Source organism: Lissotriton helveticus, chromosome 3_2, assembly GCF_964261635.1.
Source record: "Lissotriton helveticus chromosome 3_2, aLisHel1.1, whole genome shotgun sequence".
NCBI lineage: Eukaryota > Metazoa > Chordata > Amphibia > Caudata > Salamandridae > Lissotriton > Lissotriton helveticus.
Genome location: NC_136062.1, coordinates 463,390,512 through 463,411,764, shown reverse-complemented (window position 1 = coordinate 463,411,764; position 21,253 = coordinate 463,390,512). Strand labels below are relative to the sequence as shown.

Here is a 21,253-nt window from a genome sequence, read left to right as displayed (position 1 = left end):
TCCGGCTCGGAGCTATCATTAGTCCAAGTTTCCGTCAGGAAGAACACGTCCATGTCTCGTTCCTCAAGGAGCATGGAAATCTCAATCGCATGTTTAGGCAATGATCGGCAGTTAAGTAGTGCAAGTAGAAACGGGCACGTTTCCACGTCAGCGCCACTGTGGTTGTGTGGGATAAATTTATAGTTACAGCCTGTGCAAGATCTGAGGGCCCTCGTATGAGTGGCTAGTTGGACACAATGCACGCCTTCCCTCCCTCTTAATTGTAATAGTTGATCACGACTGTACCTTATAACAGATTTTATTTGTCCAATTAGAGCAGTGGGACTGGCCCCTGGGCCCGGCCTGGCCCGGACGAGCCCAGACGGGCTTACCTTAGGCGCTCCTTTGGCGCGTTGTTGGCGCATCCGCAGAGCGGGTCCGCTGCGCGGAGGCATGACCTATGTTTATATACTAGCACCGAGTGCCTTGCGCCTGAGCAACTAGACTGCACCCAACCTGGGAGATACCTCCCCAAGATGGCCGCGTTCCTTCAACTTCGCCTCCCAAGATCGAGGCCAAAGTAATGATTCGAAACAAATTATACAAGTTTTTAAAAACAGTGCTGTGAGTACAGACTTTAAGGTGCAGATTTTAAATGCAGTGCGCGCCGTCTCCCGGCTTCTGCCTCAGGAGAATAAACGAGTCTATGTTGTCGTTTTCGAAGTTGTCGTAGATGGTCCTGATTTTATGGTAGAAGAAGGCGCTGAGTCTGTCGCAAATGTTCTGGGGGGGGATGTCAGTGGTCTCACTGTTGGGTTGAGTGAACTCTTTAGTGATGCTGAAGAGTTCCTTGCTGTTGTGCGTGGGCAGAAAATCTGTCCTGGAGTGCTGCTTTGAAGCTGTCAAGGTCTGCTGTGGTTTTTGATTTCACAGCATGATCATTGCAAGCACGCGGCAGTGAACAAAACGTGGGTTCATGAATGTCACCGGCTATGCGGGAGCTCAGAGACAGGCAGGGTCCAGCGAGTTGTGTGTGTGGCGGCCGCCATTGTAAAACACCAATGAAAGTGAAAGCACGCACAGTGCGCACAAAAATTACAAGCATTGGCAAAGGTGCAATGCTGCTCCTGGGCACTTGCCTCCGTAGAAACAACAATGCAAGTGAAAGAGCGAATAGTGTACAGAAAATAACAAACATTGGCAAAGGTTTGCAACGCTGTTCCTGGGCACCTCTCTCCCTAGAGTACCGTTGCGAGCGGGCAGAGCGGGGGTGGGGGAGAGGGGGTTCCAAAAAGTTACAGACTGGTGGGGGGGGGGGGAGAGACAGGGAAGAAAATAGTGCAGGAGTAAAGAGGATGATAGCTGTGGAAGGATACAAATGACGACATCAGGAGGAGGGACTAACAATGCCAAAAACCAATCAGAAGGCAGTATTTAGGACTTAAGCCAATGAGAAAGATGGGCGGGAGAGTGGGCGGAGCTTCCACAATGCTTCCACACTTTAGTGTATACTGCATGCTTCGCAAAGTGATGGCAGCGCTTTCGCGCTGCATCCCTAAGCGAGACCTAAAAAATGAAATAGACTTTTTTTAATATTGGGACATGTAAAACTTAAATCCACCTGGCCTACTTATAGATGTCATGGACCCTACCCAAGGAGTTATAGGGACCTACCTTAGGGATGACATAAGTATTAAAAAGGAAGACTTAGGACAGGAAAAGGTTTATTTTTCCAGGTCCAAATATCAATTTAAAACTGCACTACAATCTACAATGGCAGGCCTGAGACAAGTTTTAGAGGGTTACTTTGGATGGTGGCACAAATAATGCTGCATGCCCACTAGTGGCATTTAATGCACAGGACCTGGGTAGATGGAGTTCCATTTGTTAGGAACTTGAAAGTAAATTACATGTAGCACAGAGTCCTAAAGCAAACATAAAGAATTCAGCAAAAGAGGTGAGCTGAGCTCAGAAAGTTTGGAGGACTACCACCAAGGGTGTCAGGTCTAACAGCGTATCTTTGATTTATCTGGCTGCAGATGCTGCTAGACAAAGTCTGTCCACATATTCGCTTTTTAAAACTCATTCACATGATAACAGTCTGCATTGAGATCACTCTGTCGTCTTGATTTGCCAGCCCCAAGATCCAAAATAGGTCTTAATCAATATCCATTTCCTGCGGCGTTCTTGTCGCACTCAGGTGGTGCCAGAGGAATATCCACCAGTGGGCTGTTTCTCTCACTCTCTTAGAGCTAAATGACTATGACAGCAACGTTAATGACAGCACTGGGAACATTGTACTTGTGCATGCTGTTCCGGTGCAATAGTCATTGTAAGCGTACAGTTTAAAGAACACAAAATATACACAAACACATCAATAACAGTAAACCGTGGATATATGTGAAATAGGATGCAAGCTAATGCTAGAACAGACCCCCTCTCCTTCCTTTGATGCTAAAAGTAACTTGTTCAAATGGACAATTGTCATTTGAACACGTTAGTTATAGCATCAGGGGACGAGAAAGGAAGGCTTCATGGAACCAAACTGTGCAGGCTCAGGTACACAGACAGGAGCTGGCAGACCCAAGCCCAAAGATAAATCTAATTGGTTGCGGGCATGAAGGCACAAAGGAGATCAAAAAAGAGGGCCAAGTTGTGACCTCAAGTCCCAACTCCGTTCTAACAAAAAATTGGAAGAGAAGTCCCACAAGTCTTCACCTCCACATTGATGAAGAACCCCTTGAATTTTTAGAACTTAGAAAGGGTGGATAAGGACCACACGGAAATCCTGACAGACAAGATGGACCAGAAGGAGCAGTAACCTGGGGGCCCAGGCACCACACTTTGCAGGGCACGGGCGACGCGCAAAATAGCAAACACATGCAGCACGGAGATTTACCACTGCAAATAGAACCGGTACTCTGCAAACACACACTGACAATGCCAAAGGACAGGCTGGCGATGCAAGAACTCAAGAGAACTAGGGTTGCCGCAATAGCGACAGACACGGAAGAAGCGAGGCAACCACATACCATAACCACACAGCAAGTTTGAGCGCAAGGACAGCACACATCGCAAATAAATGACCAACAACCTGAGAAACAACGGGAGCAGGTCAAGCAAGGAGGTGCCTCAAGACAAACTGAAACCTATCCCCCTAGCTCATTCACATCAACTAATATACCATCTATACCATTTAAGGTCAACGATTCTGAAACCTCGTATCTCACCCCAGAGAAGTGGGAGGAACTGGTAGCATCTTGTTATGTTATGTTATGTTATGAGGCATTTATTGAGCGCACTGTCACCATAGATTTCCTTACCCGGCGGCTACTATGGGGGAACTGCCAGGAGGGACAGACAGAGCAACTATCGCAAACTCTGGGAAGGATACACCAAAAGCAAAAGAAGACATCTGGGCATCGCTTTTGCACACAATGCAACTATCAGTAAAGGCCATCCAATACCGGTCAGACAAGATAGATCTACAACTTTCTGTCCTCAATTCTCTGTCAATATTCGTCGCGAATATTGATGGCAAGTTAGCACAGTTGAACAATTTGGTTAAAACGGCGCAAGCAGAGACCCAACTCATACAACCTAACTGCTCCTGGCTAACAATTGTGGACAAATTGGTGACACTCGCAATGGACAATCTCCTCTCTGATATTAGGGAGGCCGTAAAAAACAACCTGGCATACCTAAGCCCAAAGATAAATCTAATTGGTTGCGGGCATGAAGGCACAAAGGAGATCAAAAATGAGGGCCAAGTTGTGACCTCAAGTCCCAACTCCGTTCTAACAAGAAATTGGAAGAGAAGTCCCACAAGTCTTCATCTCCACATTGATGAAGAACCCCTTGAATTTTTAGAACTTGGAAAGGGTGGACAAGGACCACACGGAAATCCTGATAGACAAGATGGACCAAAAGGAGCAGTAACCTGGGGGCCCAGGCACCACACTTTGGAGGGCACGGGCGACGCGCAAAATAGCAAACACATGCAGCACGGAGATTTACCACTGCAAATAGAACCGGTACTCTGCAAACACACACTGACAATGCCAAAGGACAGGCTGGCAATGCAAGAACTCAAGAGAACAAGGGTTGCCGCAATAGCGACAGACACGGAAGAAGCGAGGCAACCAAATACCATAACCACACAGCAAGTTTGAGCGCAGGGACAGCACACATCGCAAATAAATGACCAACAACCTGAGAAACAACGGGAGCAGGTCAAGCTAAGAGGTGCCTCAAGACAAACTGAAACCTATCCCCCTAGCTCATTCACTTCAACTAATATACCATCTATACCATTTCAGGTCAACGATTCTGAAACCTCGTATCTCACCCGAAAGAGAAGTGGGAGGAACTGGTAGCATCTTACCCGGCTGCTACTATGGGGGAACTGCCAGGAGGGACAGACAGAGCAACTATCGCAAACTCTGGGAAGGAAACACCAATGCAAAAGAAGACATTTGGACATCGCTTTTGCACACAATGCAACTATCAGTAAAGGCCATCCAATACCGGTCAGACAAGATGGATCTTCAACTTTCTGTCCTCAATTCTCTGTCAATATTCGTCGCGAATATTGACGGCAAGTTAGCAGAGTTGAACAATTTGGTTAAAAGGGCGCAAGCAGAGACCCAACTCATACAACCTAACTGCTCCTGGCTAACAATTGTGGACAAATTGGTGACACTCCTAACGGCAATGGACAATCTCCTCTCTGATATTAGGGAGGCCGTAAAAAACAACCGATCAACAGGTTCTGCCAAGACGAGAGGCAAAACGAGTACGCCACTGCTAGCAGGAACTCAGTCTCGAACACAGAAGAGTCCAAAGACAACACAAGACCTACAGTTGATCAGGGAATGTATGGATGTTAAGAAGATAACGATCAGCAGCAGTCAGCAAAATGATGGAACCCAACTTCCACTAACTATAAACATAATGCCAACGGGGGAAAACGCGCAAAAAGAAATCATGCTGGAACATTCTCAATCTGGAAAAAACGGAAGAAAGCAGAAAAGGAAGGGACAAAATCGAAAGAAAAAAACAACGGCAATAGCTTGGGGCAAGGGCAACACGTGAAAATGACACCTGATTTACTACAAGATAGGCAGACTGAGATGAGAGACGATACAGTAATGGAAGACAATTTACAAGAAACGGGAAACCAGGAAGGGTGGAAAAAACCCAAAAGAAAACCGCCACAAGTAAGAAAGCCTAATACTAGCCTCCCCCACTTAAAGGAAGAAGGACACACTCGAGGGAGCCCTCAACGGGTAGTAACTGCAGCAAGCTCTACCGGACTACAACTAACGCACAAGACATGCAGAAGCAAGGTGGAAAACATGGCGGCCGGCTAGCAGCGGGTCGCTAGTGCTGGGAGCGATACGTGTGTTTTACCTGTATGTGACGGCTCTGACAATCTGTCCAGTTATAGTTTCTTACCTAGTATTTGAAAGCGGGTTTGTGGCTATGAGAGCGGAGCAGTTTTTCTCCGCGGCTCTGGCTTTGGCGCTGTATGGCGTCCCAGGAGACGGAAGCCTCCTAGGGTGAGAGAGAGGCGAAGACGGCGGCAGGAATGGAGCTGGGCTGCTGGAGCAGAGCAGCGTTCGAGTTGGGAAGAGGCCGGCGAGTGGCTTCTAGGATCACGTTTCGAGGCACTGGGGCGGGCGGAAGGGGAGCGGAGAATACCCATTTGGGTAGAGGGTCGGCTGAAGGACTGCCCCCGGTTGTGAGTACCACTAGCACATCTCAAGTTCCACAGTATTGCGAAGGTTCGGCCGTCTGTATCACACAAGACAAGGTCGAAGTTAACAATCAAGCTACAATTGGAGGGGCCTCTAGGTACACTTTGAGGAGCCCGGGAAAGGGGGGCAGGTGAAAAATTATTAGTTAAACATAGTGACTCACCGAAAATAAAAACTAAAAGCTTATTAGACACCAATACACAAAAAAGATAATAAAAAAAAACTGTAAAAATGCTATGGTTTGTAAATTGGGGAAACAAAGCGTTTTGGAACGAAAGCTCATGACCACCCCATCTCTCAACTCCTATTTTAAAACAATCCCAAAAACCCTGATATTGAAGGCTAACTCCACACAGCTCTGGCAGAAATTAGATGATACGCAGGAGGGAGATAAGGGTAATCGGGGTCCCCTGGGGTATTAGATATACAAGATTGGTCTATGCATCTGAGCCCTAATCGCTATCAGGCCCTTACTACAGATATGGAGGCAGTCGGACAGGATTCAACCGATAAGACAGAAGTAACACACACTGTAGCAGTTAGGCCAGTGCAGTCATTACAGTTATCCTCCTCTTCTGGTACAGCAGTTTTAGATGTGGAAGAGCATGTGGAGCTTTCTGGTACAACGAGTACAAGCGTCTTAGTGGTTGAAGACAAAACCTCAGAGGAGCTCGGTATAGATCCTGAACCTGATTATCCAGATCTTCCAGTTATTGCCCTTTTAAAAAAATTAGATCTCGATATGCATAAGGGTTTTGAAGTTTCTAAAATGAATCAAGAAAGCATTCGAGCCTCGTGCAGTTTATTGGAGGCAAAATTTGATGAGCTGAGTTCCCGCACGGATTTGTTGGAGGCTGAGGTTAAAGTAATTCGTGAGAATGTGATGGATAACCGGAAAGAACTTGAGGCCATTAAGTTCAGATAGAGGGAACATGAGGAGAGGGTAGAAAGGCTCGAATATATGCAAAGGCGCAATAACCTGAAGATTTTGAAGCTACCAGAGGGAAAAGAAGGTTCTGATATTAAAAAGTAAGTGGGCCAGCTACTAAAGTCTGAACTACAGTTAGAAGAGGCAGAGGAGGAGATTCTGGGAGAATTGAAAGGGTCCATCGTGATCCCTTCAGGTTGAACCCGAATCGGTCTAAGCCCAGAAAAAGTTTGATAAAGTTTTCTGACGTATAACTTGAAAGAAAAAATTCTAGCAGCAGCTCTCAAAAAGAAAAATATAACAGTGGATGGGGTAAAAGTTGAGGTAAGATCAGATTTGTCTCCGGTGACTGCTAACAGGCAATGGGAGCAAGGCAAGCGGATGGAGCCTCTTAGAAAACTTGGCGCCACGGTTCACTTAAAGTTCCCGGCTTTTCTAAAAGTCATGTGGCAAAATACAATGTATTCTTTTCGAGCGGTTGAGGAGGTGGATAACTTTTTGGAGCAGTGTCAAGAGGGTAGTTTGTCTTGGATCGGGATCTTTTAAATTAAGCTTGAGGAGCAGGTCTCACACAGGCATGTATACATTTTGTGTGGTATATATCCGTACCATTATTGTAGGCACCCAAAGGGCCAATGCCATGGGTAGTCTGGTTGGGTTTTCCAGGGTAGGGAGGGAATTAATGGGGGGAAGGGGGAAGGGGACAAGGGGTTTTGGGTGTGGGGGAGGGTAAGGGTATGTGGAGAAAAAACAAAAAAATCCCCAGAAGCTTTTGTGCCATCAGGTGTTTGGGAGAAGTTGGCTCTGGGTGTTATGAGTGGGGTTAACTCGGCGGAACTGAGATTCCTTTCTTGGAATGTGAACGGCCTACGTTTGAAATGTAGGAGACAGTTAATTTTGAAATATCTAGAAGATTCTTTGGCCCAGATTATAATTTTGCAGGAGACTCATGTGTCTGGTGCTAAAAGTAATGAAATTTTTTCAGCTCAGCGGTGAATTGCCCAATCCTTTTACAAGCCTTGAACTATAGTTACGAAAGGTGTGGCAGTTTTGATTAGGCAGGGGGTTAATACTACAGTGGAGTGTAAAGCTGCAGATGTGAAAGGAAGATGGCTGATTGTGAAATTGAAGTTGGCAGGGGAAATGTTGATTATTATTGGTTATTATGGCCCTAATCAGGATGATGTGGGCCCTTTGGATGCACTTGCTAGCTAATTATTATGTTTTTCGTGAAAATGTAAAGTAGAGTCAAGACATTGATTATTCAGCAAGGTTTGTGTGATATTTGGAGGTTGAAGGTAGGTCAACAGGTAGGGTATACTTTTTACAATAAAAAATATAATCACAAATCCCGGATAGATTATTTCTTGGTTGACTCTAGATTAAAGGATTGTGTGACTAAGGTGGGTCATGTAGGGGTATATCTTTCGGATCACTCAGGCATTTCCCTGACTCTAAAATTAAGGACGGGTGGTTCGGGTTCAACTTGGAGGTTAGATCGCACGGTCCTTCTTGACCAGGAACTCTTAAAAACTCTAAGTGAGGAGATTGAGGTCTTCTTTGATAAGAACATAGGGACGGCTAGGATTGAGATCATGTGGGAAACTTTTAAGGCTTTTTTGAGAGGGAGACTGGGAGCTTATGGTGCTAAGAAAAGGAGAGTTTATTACAGCAAGGTTTTAGAATTAGAGGAAAAAGTTTGTTAATGTGAGGCTAATATGGTAAACCATGGTGGATGTGAAACTGACAAACGAGTTTTGCATGAGCTGTTGCAGTTAAAATCAGAGCTGGTGGCAGTACTGACTCAAAGAGTTAAGACATGCAGAAGCAAATGTGGAAAAGTCATGGCTTAGGGGAGGTCCCCATTATTGTGTACACAACACAAGAAAAGGGGCAAATAGGCACCGCCACAATAGACTTCCACCCGGAGTACAAATCAAGGGGCATATGGATATTTTAAATAGGGGGAATATATTACGCCTATTGAAAAATATCGATAGTCTTAAAAATATATCTTCTAGCGACCTGGAATCAGTAGAATTTATAGAACTGCCGAGACACTCAGGGGTTGAAGCAACAAAAACAGTATGGGCCACAGCAGAACTTACAGATAGATTGCTAAAAGAACAAACAAAGTTTGATTCCTGGGGAATAAAACTACAACTATTCTCAAAACCAAGATATCCAGATCCTCTGACCCTTGACAATGAGCAAAAGACAGAGAACGGGCAGCTCAACTTGATCTCTGTACTACGAGGGGCTCGGAGCAAAACCCCTGAGAACGGAGCCCATCGAGAACAGCTCAATAAGAGACCACCTGCCAATTGCAGCCCAACCTTGCAAAACTGGAGTTGGTTATCCAGGACCCTAAATGTCAAAGTTAAAAACCAATGACAAAGTAAAGCTAAAGCAGGGAATACCCCCAATGTCTTCAAATTGTGCTCCTGGAACATCAATGGTCTAGGAGAAAAGCTCTCGGACCATTGTTACAGTAGTGCCCTTGACTTACAAGCTACCCCCTCCAAATGCAATGCAAGCATTGCGATTGACATTCCGAGAGCAGAACAAAAAAAAGAGGATATAGCCCTAATAAACCTCTATCTACACCCTTGGGAAAAAACAAAGGGAGCACAGCAGCTGAAGGAAGCACTCATAAAACTAATAAAAATCGAGAAAAACCAACAGCTTGATCATCAGCGGGGACTTTAACTTAAATATGCTTAGTAATTCAGCCACAGACACTATCGAAGACGAGGACCCCTTTGCTTGGGAGCCAAGCCATCAAGACAACACCTTTGGAAGTAGAAGCTCGAAAACAGTCAGGAGACTCCTAGCAAAACTAGAAGAACTGGGCCTCCGAGCACTCAATGGTAGATTCTCAGGCGACCGCCCCCAAGTAGCTACATTTCATAGCACTAAGGCTAGCTCCACAATTGATTTTACATTCCTCTCGCGCAACCTGTACCAAAGGGCAAGAAATTTCCCAATTGGCTCTACGGATTACAGTGACCACCTCCCTCAGGAAATCACGATCGAGGCCCCAACAGCCCTAAGCCCTCCCACCGCCAACAGACTAGGCTCAGAATATTCAACAAACGAAAGGCGGATAAAGTGCAAAACCAACGACCCACAAAGCCTTTTATCCCAAGAGAAACAAGCATTAGGAGAGGCACAATTAGCTGCCACAGACTTAATTGAGAGTTGGGAGTTGTTTACAAAAACTTTACGAGATAAATCTGGAATAAATGCAAGGACTACTGGAATGGCCAAAGTCCTGAACACAAGAATCATCATAATTTTAGAAAAGACACCCAGCTAAAAAAGTTAAAGACCCAGATCAACCATACTCTTCGAAGAGTAAGGAAAGATCTTGCCACATGTCAAGTGTTGAGACAGTTAAAAGATACTCGTATGAAACTGATATGGTGACTTAAAAAAGAAGCAGATGAGGCCTTTTGGGGAAAACTCCTCTACGACGCCAAAACAAACAATAGCTTGCAGTTCTGGCAAAAGATTAACAGTCTGATCAGTGAACAAAGCAAGGGGATCGAATCCCATGCCACTGAAGAGGCTTGGATAACTTTCCATGGCACACACCTGAATTAAGTCCATGGACCATGGAAAGAATCACGCAATCCCAAAAACGTCTTTTAAGCTTGGACATCTCAATACAAAGAAGCTCTTGTGCAAAATGAGGAATTCCCAATTACGAATGCACAGATATGTAAAACAATTACGAAAGGGAGACACGAGGGCTCACCAGGCCCAAATGGTATTCCCCAAATCGTGTTCAAACAAGTGCCGGAATATTGGGCTGTTGTTTTCAAAATAATGTTTGAAAAAATCTTGCAGACTTCAACAATCCCACGATCCTGGAGGGGAGCAATCATATCCCCAATTTTCAAAGAAGGAGATAGGAACGACCCATGCAGCTACTTACTTGATAATGAGGCAAATTAATACGCGGGACTATACTCCAGGAGCTAACATCTTGGGTGGAAGACACAACAGCAATCCCACATAATCATACTGGCTTCCGTAAAAACATGGGGACCACCACTAACATACTAGCCCTATCGCTTTTGATCGATGCAGCACTTGTGGTTAAACAACCTTTATACCTGTGCTACATTGACTACAGTTCAGCCTTTGACCATGTAAACAGAGATATGCTGTGGCAAAAACTAAAGAAAATGAAAATTCCACCGCTGCTGTTGAACCAATTAATCCTCTTGCAGAGTAATACCTGGGTTCAGGTTAAACTAGGTGCAAATCTCCTTCCTCTAATAAAGATGATTCAGGCAAAACTGGTTCCATCTATCACCTACGGAAATGAAGCAATGAGAGGAAGGGACGCTGAAACGGTAGATGGTACAGTGACAAGAGGACTGCGTATGATCTTTGGCTTGCCGAGGTACACATCACCAGCGCAGATTAGACTCGAATTTGGGCTTGCAAAGGAAGAGCTGGCACGCAAAGGAGTATACTTAAAAAGCTGATATAAAATAAGCAGGGGAGAAGCAAATACCCTCAACGCTCTCCTTTGGAAGGAAATGCAAACTGAAGAAAACTGCCCCGCAAGGCTCTTCCTGGAGGACGCAATAAAACACCTGGGGGTGCGTCAACTATGGGACCTGCAAAGGGCCCTTGGTGAGCTTCAAAAAACCTGTAAATAACATTGTCAAAAAAGAATCTCTCCTGCAGGACAAAGCCTTACTGGCTGAGCGAGCACATGGCTGGTTAACCATTCAATATTACACCAAACTTAGGCCACAAACATATCTTCAGACCAGCTTCACCAAAAAAACAAAAGAGAAGTTTCTGAAATTTCGTCTTGGATTATTGCCTTCTGTAGACCACATGGTCCCATGGCTGCGTCCCTCAATGCCGGCAAAGTGACGCCTTTGTGGCAACGGCGAAGAAAACATCTTACACCTTTTTACCATCTGCAAGGTTCTGCTACAAAATCGCCGGAACCTTCTGAGACCATTATTCAATAAAAAACGAATAAGGTTATGCAGGCAAGCAGTCCTGGCATGCTTCTCGGGCGGCGAAATCCAACTGAGCTGCTGACTGGTAAAATACCTTGAAGTCGCAGATACCCGCCTTAACAAAAAGAAAGGATAAATAGAAAAAGCCAAACTGGTTTGGCTGTAGAGCAGAAGGCAGCACCATAACCTGCACGAAGAAGGGATGGTACTCATATTAGCAAAAAAATCAGGAAGCACAGTGATGGAACCCAGTACAACACTCGCCTCCTCAGAGCTAAACCGATTAGTTCATAACGAGGGCCCAGCTGGCATTTAGGAGCCCATTGGCTTAATCGCAAAAAAAGAATAAACCCACGGGAGGACTACTTTTGTTACCCAGGCACATTATGGACTCCAATAACTAAATGTACGGTGAAGGGAAAAGCAGGCCTGCCCAACTATGCATAGCTCTCCAATGGCATGATAGAAGTGACTCAGTTTTGGGCCAATCTTGCCTGTTTTTTTTATAGTTTTAGCTTTAGCACTTTTTAATCGTAGTTTTTGTAACATTTTATCACAGTATTAATGCATTTTTTCTATGTGATTTGTAGTGGTTTTAATTACTGTACAAGAAAGTATTACTTACTTACTATAGTATCAGGTGGAGCATTGTAGACAGAGTACTAAAGTGAGTCCTAACAACGTACCCCTTTGTAGGAGTAAATCTCAAGTTCCCACATGAGCTGGTATAATTTGCACAAAGATGTTTCTCCACTAAAGCTGCTCCCACATGGCACACACAACAACCTACTTATCGAAATGTTGTCACCTTGGCAGACAGTCGTAAACATGGTGGATTTTCATCTGCCACCTCGGTGGAAGTAGTTAAGTACACCCCTTCATCGGATGGGAATTCTCCCACCCATATCAAAATGTATCTCAGTGGCTAATGATATGACATCCAAAGGGCTTTCCCACAAGGTTTATATTTTATTGGTTAGCTAAAGTTTGTTTCTCGAATCTGACCTTTACCTTCAAACTTACCGAAGGAGTATTCCGCTCTGAAGCCAGCTGCGGTCACCCAGGTGTCACTGTGGAACTGCAGCAGCAGTGCGTTATCGGTGGAGACCAGATCTGGGATTTGGATATTGCCACAGTATTTGCCTATAGTCTTTGATGTGGAGCGGGCACCATCGTTGATAATCAGGTAATCAGCGCCACATCCAGGGAAGTTCTCAAGATCGAACTGGGTGAAGGTCAATGAGATCTGTGAAATACAAGATCAAAGTAAGTGCAGCCCTTTCAGCTCACAACACTTTCTACACCAGATAGAGCACTCCCAGCACAAACCACTTCATTTCACCACTACCCAACACCAACCTTGGTTTCACCCTCAAACACAGCCGAACCCAATTTTTAGAGCACTTTTCAGACTATTGGCAGAATGAAGGTTCCTGTAGCAGACCAACTACGCGTTATGTCCACAGACGCTATGCTGCTCTCAACCGCAAGCGCCTTCATATCTCCAACTACCAGCACCCTGAACGCACACACAAAGGCACTCAAACTTACACCCTCTCTTACACCTTTCCCTCTAAGAACAAGTCCCATTCTCCTCTACAAACTAGAGCATTAATCATTCTAACAACTAACACACTCCTTTCAACCACGGGCATACACCTTTCAACTACCACCTCAGCCTTTGTTACCTATGCTAGTACATACTCTATCTGTGCTAAAACTTAGTGGACTGCAAAGTCATAGCTTGATTAACAGAATGAAGCCCAGAGTCAGGCAGAAGGCATCAGCCATGCCTGTCCACCCTCACAAATCTTGTCACTGCACATGTCATGCACCACGCTGTTGTGAGAGGGGAGAGCTTCACCCCACCTCCCGCGTACTTTAGAAGCTGAAATGCCATCGTTTGTTGCTTAGTTAACAATGAATGAGCTCAGAGTAGGCACTCATTCGCTGACATGATTATTTTGAAATAATAATAATAGACAACTTGGAAAGAGTTCTGAACTATAATTAGGCTGTGGGGTTTTAAGTTTAAACCTATATTAACTGATAAAACCCCACTGAAAGAAAAATAGCCCTCACCGGTAAAAACATATAAACACTGAAAAAACACCTGGACAACCACAAACTAAATGCCATTCAAAGAAAGGAAAAAGAGAGAGAAAGAGTCTTTTTTTTCTTCCTGAAGGGGTCAATACAATGTAACTTTGTTATACAAGTAGCAGTAAGAAAGACTGGCTAGCATTATTCTGCTTGAGTTTTGTTCTTTAGGGATGCTACTAAAATATTGTTTCTTCTTCCTTTTACTTTTTCAGTTTTGTGGCCTTTGGTCTAAAGATGCAGGGTTTAGTTTCATGTTTTAGGTCTAGTTTAATTATTTTATAAACTATAGAGAATCAGGAAATATCAAACTCATATTTGATATTTTGGCTGCATTTGATTTTTTCACCGATAGGTAAAGTGGCTGGTTTCATATAAATCTTTCCTAATATGTGTCATCACATTTACACACAGAGAATGGGTAAAAGACCTTAATACATCAGACCATAGTTTCTAGTGGGTCAGTATTGATAGTAGGTGAATTGCCAACACCTCAGGCTTTAAACATTCAATGCAAGGTATAGTGACAAGTATATATATCAACAAGCATCTGGGATAGTGGTGAAAACACGACACCAGACTTTTGGAAAACATGGAACACAGTGTCACTTGTAATGCTCTGCAAAAAAGGTTCTTTCCAAGTTCAACAAAGATTGGAGTTATATTGTTTGTATTTGCAGTGATTCAGCTACGTATATAAAAAAGTTGTGTTATGACCTGTCAAAATTGATACCCGAGCTGAAGTGATTCCCTGTAGTAGATCCTTGCCACTTGTTAGATGGTATGATGAAATCATCTTTACAATCTTAAGAGTTAATGAGGGATGCTATTGACTTTTTAGTCCATTTTGGTGCACTGGTTTCTAATGCACAGGAACTAAAAAGCAAATATTTATAATTTCGTGCATTATGTGGCATCAAAGAAAGAGACATCTCAACTGTGTCCCTTAGCTGATAGTTCTCAGCCCAATGGGCTAAGAATGCTGAGAGAGCCTTTTCACAGATGTTTACATGGGAAGGAAAGAGCGAGCACACATTACCCAAAGACTCACTGAAGAAGTATTGTATGGTGTACTACAATAAGATTTATTTGCAAAAATCTATTTGGATCTCATATACACTATAATTACACTGTCTATATACCATGTTCTTTCAGTGCAGAAAGCAAACAATAATAAAAGCAAAACGTTCCATAAACACCGGAAAAACACTTTTTCTGTTGTTTTTAGTGGCGCGAAAATGTGTAACCACTGATAACTGTTGTTTAAGATATTGAAAACACTGGAAAAAACCCCACCAGAATTTACCAAAAATAGAAACTGAAAACAGGACAGCCTAACTATAATATTTAGTAAAAACATATAGACGTGGATCTAAAGCTTACAGACTGGAAGAGAGAGACTATGATGTGCAGATTTCCAAGAATGCACAGCAAACTTGTTTTTACAATCTCTGGAATGTGCCCCAAAAATCAATGAGAAAAATGATGTAAGAGAGGTGTAGTTTAAAGAGAGAGACACGTATCGAATAAACAGCTTGTCGCATGTGTACAGAAAAGGCGCATTACCTCGTCCTGCATATCAGCGTCTAAGTGTATGTAGGACATATGTATGCACAGAAATATTTGAATTAACCGTTATCTTCAGCAAGTTATTAAGATGTCTAAAGACTTCTTTCCAGACTGGGCTGCACATACCTTGTATCCTTCTGGAGCCAGAATGGCCATGACACAGTCCATGTTAGTGGGGTAATCCAGGGGGTACTCGGGGGAGGTGACAGTACCATTGTCCTTAGTGGAGGTGCTGTCACATGTCACTGCAAGAAGATGGGGCAATAGCAAAACGGTTACATATGTTTAGCAGGGAAACAACAGACTGAAGAGAGGAAAGATAACTCCAAAGAACAAAACTAAATAGCATCTAAGATAAATGAGACAGTAGGGAGACCTACTCCCAAAGTGTGACTTGAAATATACAATACCTGAGGAAGAACAGACTTACCTGTCCTGTAGGAGGCGTTGAAACCACGGGCTGAGATGGCTCCATCACTGACAAACTCCACCAGCATCATGCTCCCTGAAGACACAAGAGGCGGTAGATTCAACTCCCCACAGGCCTTCTTCAGGACAACTGGGGATGATGTATTGCCGCCGTCGTAAACATTGATGAAGTCAGCTGAGCAATCTGAGGTGAGCTGGACATCAAAGTCATCAAACTGCAAAGAAATCTGGCATGACAGAAGCAAAAACAGGTATGGCCATAAATGATATGGAGACAAGAAAAGCATATTGAATACTGACAATTACCTATACTTGACCAGACACGGGGTGATGAGCAGAAGGCAGCAAACTTAATTGAACTAAGCATTCTGGTTCTCAAAAGGAATATTACACGGCTTAAGGCTTGGCAGAGGCCACGTTAGGAACGGTCACTCCACTCCCATGACATAGTTGTATCAAGCTGAGTTTGAGTTCACAATGATTAGGAATTATATTGCTCTGGCACTGAATAATTGTGTCACACACAATTGTTGAGGCGTAATCAAATTGACCAACTATGTATCCCAGCGGCATTCAGGAGCTCTGCATTGCTGCCAACTAGTACCACTGAACCCTTTCTGACCCTAAAGCACTGTGGAGTCCGAGGGCGATCTTGACACTACCAACAAAACTAAATGTTCCACCACCTGTTGAAACAGCAGTCCAACTGGGGCCTCTAATCTATTGAACCACCTTAAAGGCCATACAGAGTGAGGTACATGTGACTCCACTAATGGAACTACATGTCCCAAGGGGCCATCATGACATGTTGGACTACTGCCCACTGAGACCCATAAGCCCTTGCTCAACAGAAGCATGCTGCAAGGCAGTGCGTTCAGTGAGGTGCTACAGAAGAATTAGATGATCCCTTGCTGGAGCCAGATGATCACTGGAGCATCTCCAGGAGACAAGGTATAGACTAACCACACATCCCCATCTCGTCAGGTGTGGCTTGGTGTGCCACACTATCTTGTCGCCAAGCTTCAGCTCAAGTACCTGGTGTAATCTTAGCCTCGATCTGTGTCGGCTGGTGCACTCTGATTCTTTGATATTTTTATGACCTTTGTGTAAGTGGCTCCCTCTCATGCTATGCATTCCTGGGTGGAATGTAGGAATGTCATGACGTGGGAGGTTGGATAGTTGAGTGGAAGCTGGTTGGAGGATCAGCTCTGGTTTCCTGAACCATGGCAGTGACATGGATTAAAGTACAACTTCTAATACTCAAAGTGTCAGCCCATCTTTACAGAAATGGCGATGAACGGGAGCGACACTGGCCCGGTGTACCCACGTGTGTGACTTGGCCATTCTTAGCTGGGGAGTGGATTCACTGTGCTGCTGTGGAGAAATTATACATTTTCTTATGGTACAGGAAGTGGTGTGAGGACTACCTTACTGTTGGACATTCGCTGTACTGAGGTATTGTCAACTGTTAATTTTTACACCTCTTTAGCTGCAGCTACTGGTCTGCAATGTTTCAAGCAGTGCATGTGCTCCCAAATGCTTGAGCTTTAGCTCGTGACTCCTCCATTATTCAATATGTGCGCACGTTCTCCAGCACTCGAGCTTTAGCGTGTTGCTCCTGCTGTTACTCAAGCTCTGTGAAGTTCTCAAGACAAAGGCGTTTCCGATGACGTATTGCGTGTTGTTGTGAGAATAAAGGTAGTGCGCTAACCATTGTTTTACGCTGGCTCACACATTCTGAAGAAGAGGGAATTTTGTGCATTGTGAACATAAACAAGGGAGATTCTAACTTAGGAGAACAACGTAAGTGTGAAATAGATCACTGTTACTGCAGATTCAGCATCATCTTACACAATTGTGAATGATAAAGATTGGAAAGAAAAATTTGTTCCGGTTTTAGCGAATGTTTTAGATCCCACAAAGGTTTGTCCCAATACTTTCATGGGCAAGGACATCAAGATGCTAGGAGTTAAAGTACTAAATTTTGCATTTAAAAACAGAGAAGCTAGGTGCAAACTTTTTGTTAGCTGCTACATGACCATCTGTTCTCGGTTGGGGGGATAGAGGTGAGTTAGGGATTATTTTAGACCCAAATAATCTTGAACCAGTTATGGTAGTACAACAAGGTGAATTAGAACATTACATTGTTAATATCTACCCTGAAGTGTTTACAGGAGCGATGGGAGAGTTGAAAGACTTCCAACACAAAATTATGCTCAAGAGGGATGTAGTATCACAAGTACACAAAGTAAGGAGCATTCATTCAGCTTTGATGGATGAGGTCAAGAGTGGGTTAGATAGATTGTGTTTAGAAGGAGTTATTGAGAGAGTAGAAGCATCAGATTGGGTTTCTCCCTTGGTGATTGCCAGGAAGACCAACGGTAAACTCACGTTATGTGTGGACCTGAGGGATTTAAAAAGGAGTATCATTGTAGAACAATTTCTCTTACCAAATATAAGGGAGATGCTCTCCGCCACTAAAGATGTAAAGTGGTTCTCGACCATCAATCTCACTGCTGCATACCACCAGGTCCCTCTACATAGGAAGAGCAGAAGCCTTACTACTTTTGTTACACCTTTTGGGTTCTTTAGGTTCAGAAGAGTACCGTTTGGGTTGGCATCTGCTCTAGCAATGTTTCAACGAATTATGTCTGTGCTGTTCAGGGGGGGAACATCCATTACAACGCGGGTTTTACGAACATAGTTGCAAGCCAGTCGAGTTACGGGTTGGTGATATGGTGAGAGTTAAGAGGGCAGGCAGGCAGGAATCTTAAGGAGAGGCCAAAACAGGTTTTCAAGACCGCATAAGATTACCCAAATGTTTTGCAATGCCGCTTTATTGAGCAATGGCAAGGTCAATCATTTTAGTGCCTTGTCGATATGTGATTAACGTGTAGTTAGTGAAGATTGTAAGGTTTGGAAAGGGTGTGCTGGCAGCCCGGCGTGGAAGTGGGGGCTGTGTCTACTCTGTGGGCCTGGTTGGATTGTCCTGCTAAGCCCGACTGGGTTTCGTCAGGCGGCACAGCCGCCGAGGTCCATCATTAGATTCTTCCTGGCACCAGTCGCACATCCAGGCTCACTGGCCTGCTACGTGGACTGGGCACGGCGTGCTGGACTGGATAAGTCTTTCTAGGATGCTATGCTGTGACCGGGGCTGCAGCGCTGCTGCCTAAACACTGACATGAGTGCCTTACCCTCTGCACTCTATCAGGCTTACAAGTCCTCACGCACAGGGATTGATACAGTTGAGTGTGTTCGGTGGGTATCGGACGGCCTGTGATAACGAGCTCGACTGCAATGCAGCTACGCCTCACCCATTCCCCTAGCGAGCAACCGCTGCTGTCAGCCCTGCAGGTTGACGGCGTTCGAGTGCAAGCATACAAGAGAAAACAATTCACATTCACCGACCTTTAGCCTGACGGCCAATGCCCCTCTCTATCTGCACTGAACAAACCTCTGTGCCCTACTGCACTAGACATCTTGCCGTACCATCAGATTTACGCCACATGCCAAGTAATACACAACATGTTCCCTGAAAATCCACCTACGTTACACACACTTGAGCGTATTACCGACGAACACCTCCTCTCGCAAACTGGTCAGCCTCTTAAATGCTGTTATGCAAGACAAATCAATTCCCCAACAGCCTATGCTACTTGAGTCCTAGACACTGACCCTCCCGCGTCACGGATGAGCAGTGGGCCTACTGCTGCGAGCAAACTGAGGCTCTCTCGCCTAACTACAGACTGAGGGCCTTATTTATGAGCCCTTGTGTCACTTTTACGCAGCCGGTGCATCACTTTTTGGGACGCACCAGCGGCGTAAAAAATGTGCCTTGTTGCACCATATTTTCAAAGTGACGCATCTAGGTAGATGCGTCACTTTGTAAACCCCTGCGCCACATTATACCTGCGTCAGGTATAATGTATGCAGGGGGACATTCTGACGCAAGAAAGTGTCATAGAAGTGATGCAGTGAAATCTACTTCTCATAAATGAGGCCCTGAGATTTCATTTCAAGTTTCTCCACCAGCTCTACCATACACCAACACAATTACAGCACATGGGACTGGTGACAGAGGCCCGCCCTGGGAGGTGTTTGGTGCCCCAGTTTTCTTTTCTCCATCTCGCCTGAGACCGCCGAAGGGTGGCGGACTATTGACGGGCAGTGCATCATACCCTGCAACAGATTACTAGGCACTCTGACCCCGTTGATTTGTCTTCTGGGTGTCTCGGAGACATTCCTCCTGAAATGTGGCACATCACAGCTACGCTTTTGCTTCTGGCCAAGTGCCCGCCTCCTTGACCCTGAAGTGGCACTACCCCTAAATGTACAACTGCACTATTGAGTGGTGCTCGCTCCCCCCTGATGTGGCTCCTATTAGTGGACACCCACCCAACTCTGCAACTTGAAGGTGCATGGACTCCCACAAACTCTGTCTCTAACTTAGATTCAGCAGTATTGTCAAATCTATCTCATTATTTGTAAGCCTGGGATACTGTGATGCATCTGTTAAATTGACCTTCCTCTCACCTCCTTTATTCCTCCTCTTCCTCCCCCACCCGACTTTTTCCTCTTCCTCTCTATTATTTGCTCATTTTGAGGCCACCTCCTCTATGTTTTTCTTTATAACACATGCTAATAAAAAGAATAAAATAAAAAAATATTTCTGTGGTTGCTTTAGGCTGTAATGTCTTAGAGGAATACATCTTAGCCAGTCCTGACACCAGACATTACTTTGCTGCATTTGTGGCATGGTGGATCTAGGCTCCCTCACCCCTGAAGGGAATACTATGATACTCAAACCCCGAGCCAACCAGACAACCATCAACTAAAAGGTCCAACTGGACAATCCAGACTCGAAGCAAAAGAGACTAGCATCCTCTCTCCCAATAGCAACTGCTCTCAAGTGGAATACTTGGAAAATATCAACAAAGGCTAGTAACAATCAGCCTGACGTTTTTTGAGTTTACAGAGCTTTATTAAAGTAATTAGAAACATGGGTACAATGTACCACAAAGCATATACAACAAGTAGCATTAATTAAACAACTGAATAAATAAATTGGTGGAATAAGTATCTTAAAACTTATCATGAATCTAAAGATATGCCACTAAGAAAAAGTAATAATAAAATTTGTACCTGAACCAGCCCTGACTTTTGTTTTTCTTTGCCTTTCAGATTGTGCCTGTTCCAGCCACCTATTTAATGCAATAGTAAATACCTGTATAGTTCGGAATTACTATGCCACTCTCTCTGTTTCAGTCTGCCAGCTGCAATGGACTTCTCAAGACCCAGGATATCTGACTCATCCCAAGACGCCCACCAAACGCTGGCAAGTGAGAGCCTCTTAGAGAACAAACGCTTTTGTTCACCGCACTTAAAAAGGGTCACTACTTTGAACAACTGAAAGATGGCAAGAAGGCACAATGAAAACCCCTTACACAAATAAATATATAAATTGTGCAGGTAAGAAATATACACATCTGGGAAACCTA

At 44.3% G+C, this 21,253-nt stretch overlaps 1 protein-coding gene across 1 annotated transcript in view; it reads right to left on the bottom strand.

Annotated features, from left to right (window-relative positions):
• The window catches only part of LOC144826169 (astacin-like metalloendopeptidase), a 272,346-nt gene that overhangs the window by 16,490 nt on the left and 234,603 nt on the right, over positions 1-21,253 (bottom strand). The window contains exons 12-14 of the mRNA XM_078684563.1: positions 15,757-15,982; positions 15,453-15,571; positions 12,681-12,903 (exon numbers count right to left, since the gene is read on the bottom strand). Coding sequence (XP_078540689.1) covers positions 12,681-12,903; positions 15,453-15,571; positions 15,757-15,982 — 568 coding nt within the window. The remainder of the gene's footprint in view (positions 1-12,680; positions 12,904-15,452; positions 15,572-15,756; positions 15,983-21,253) is intronic.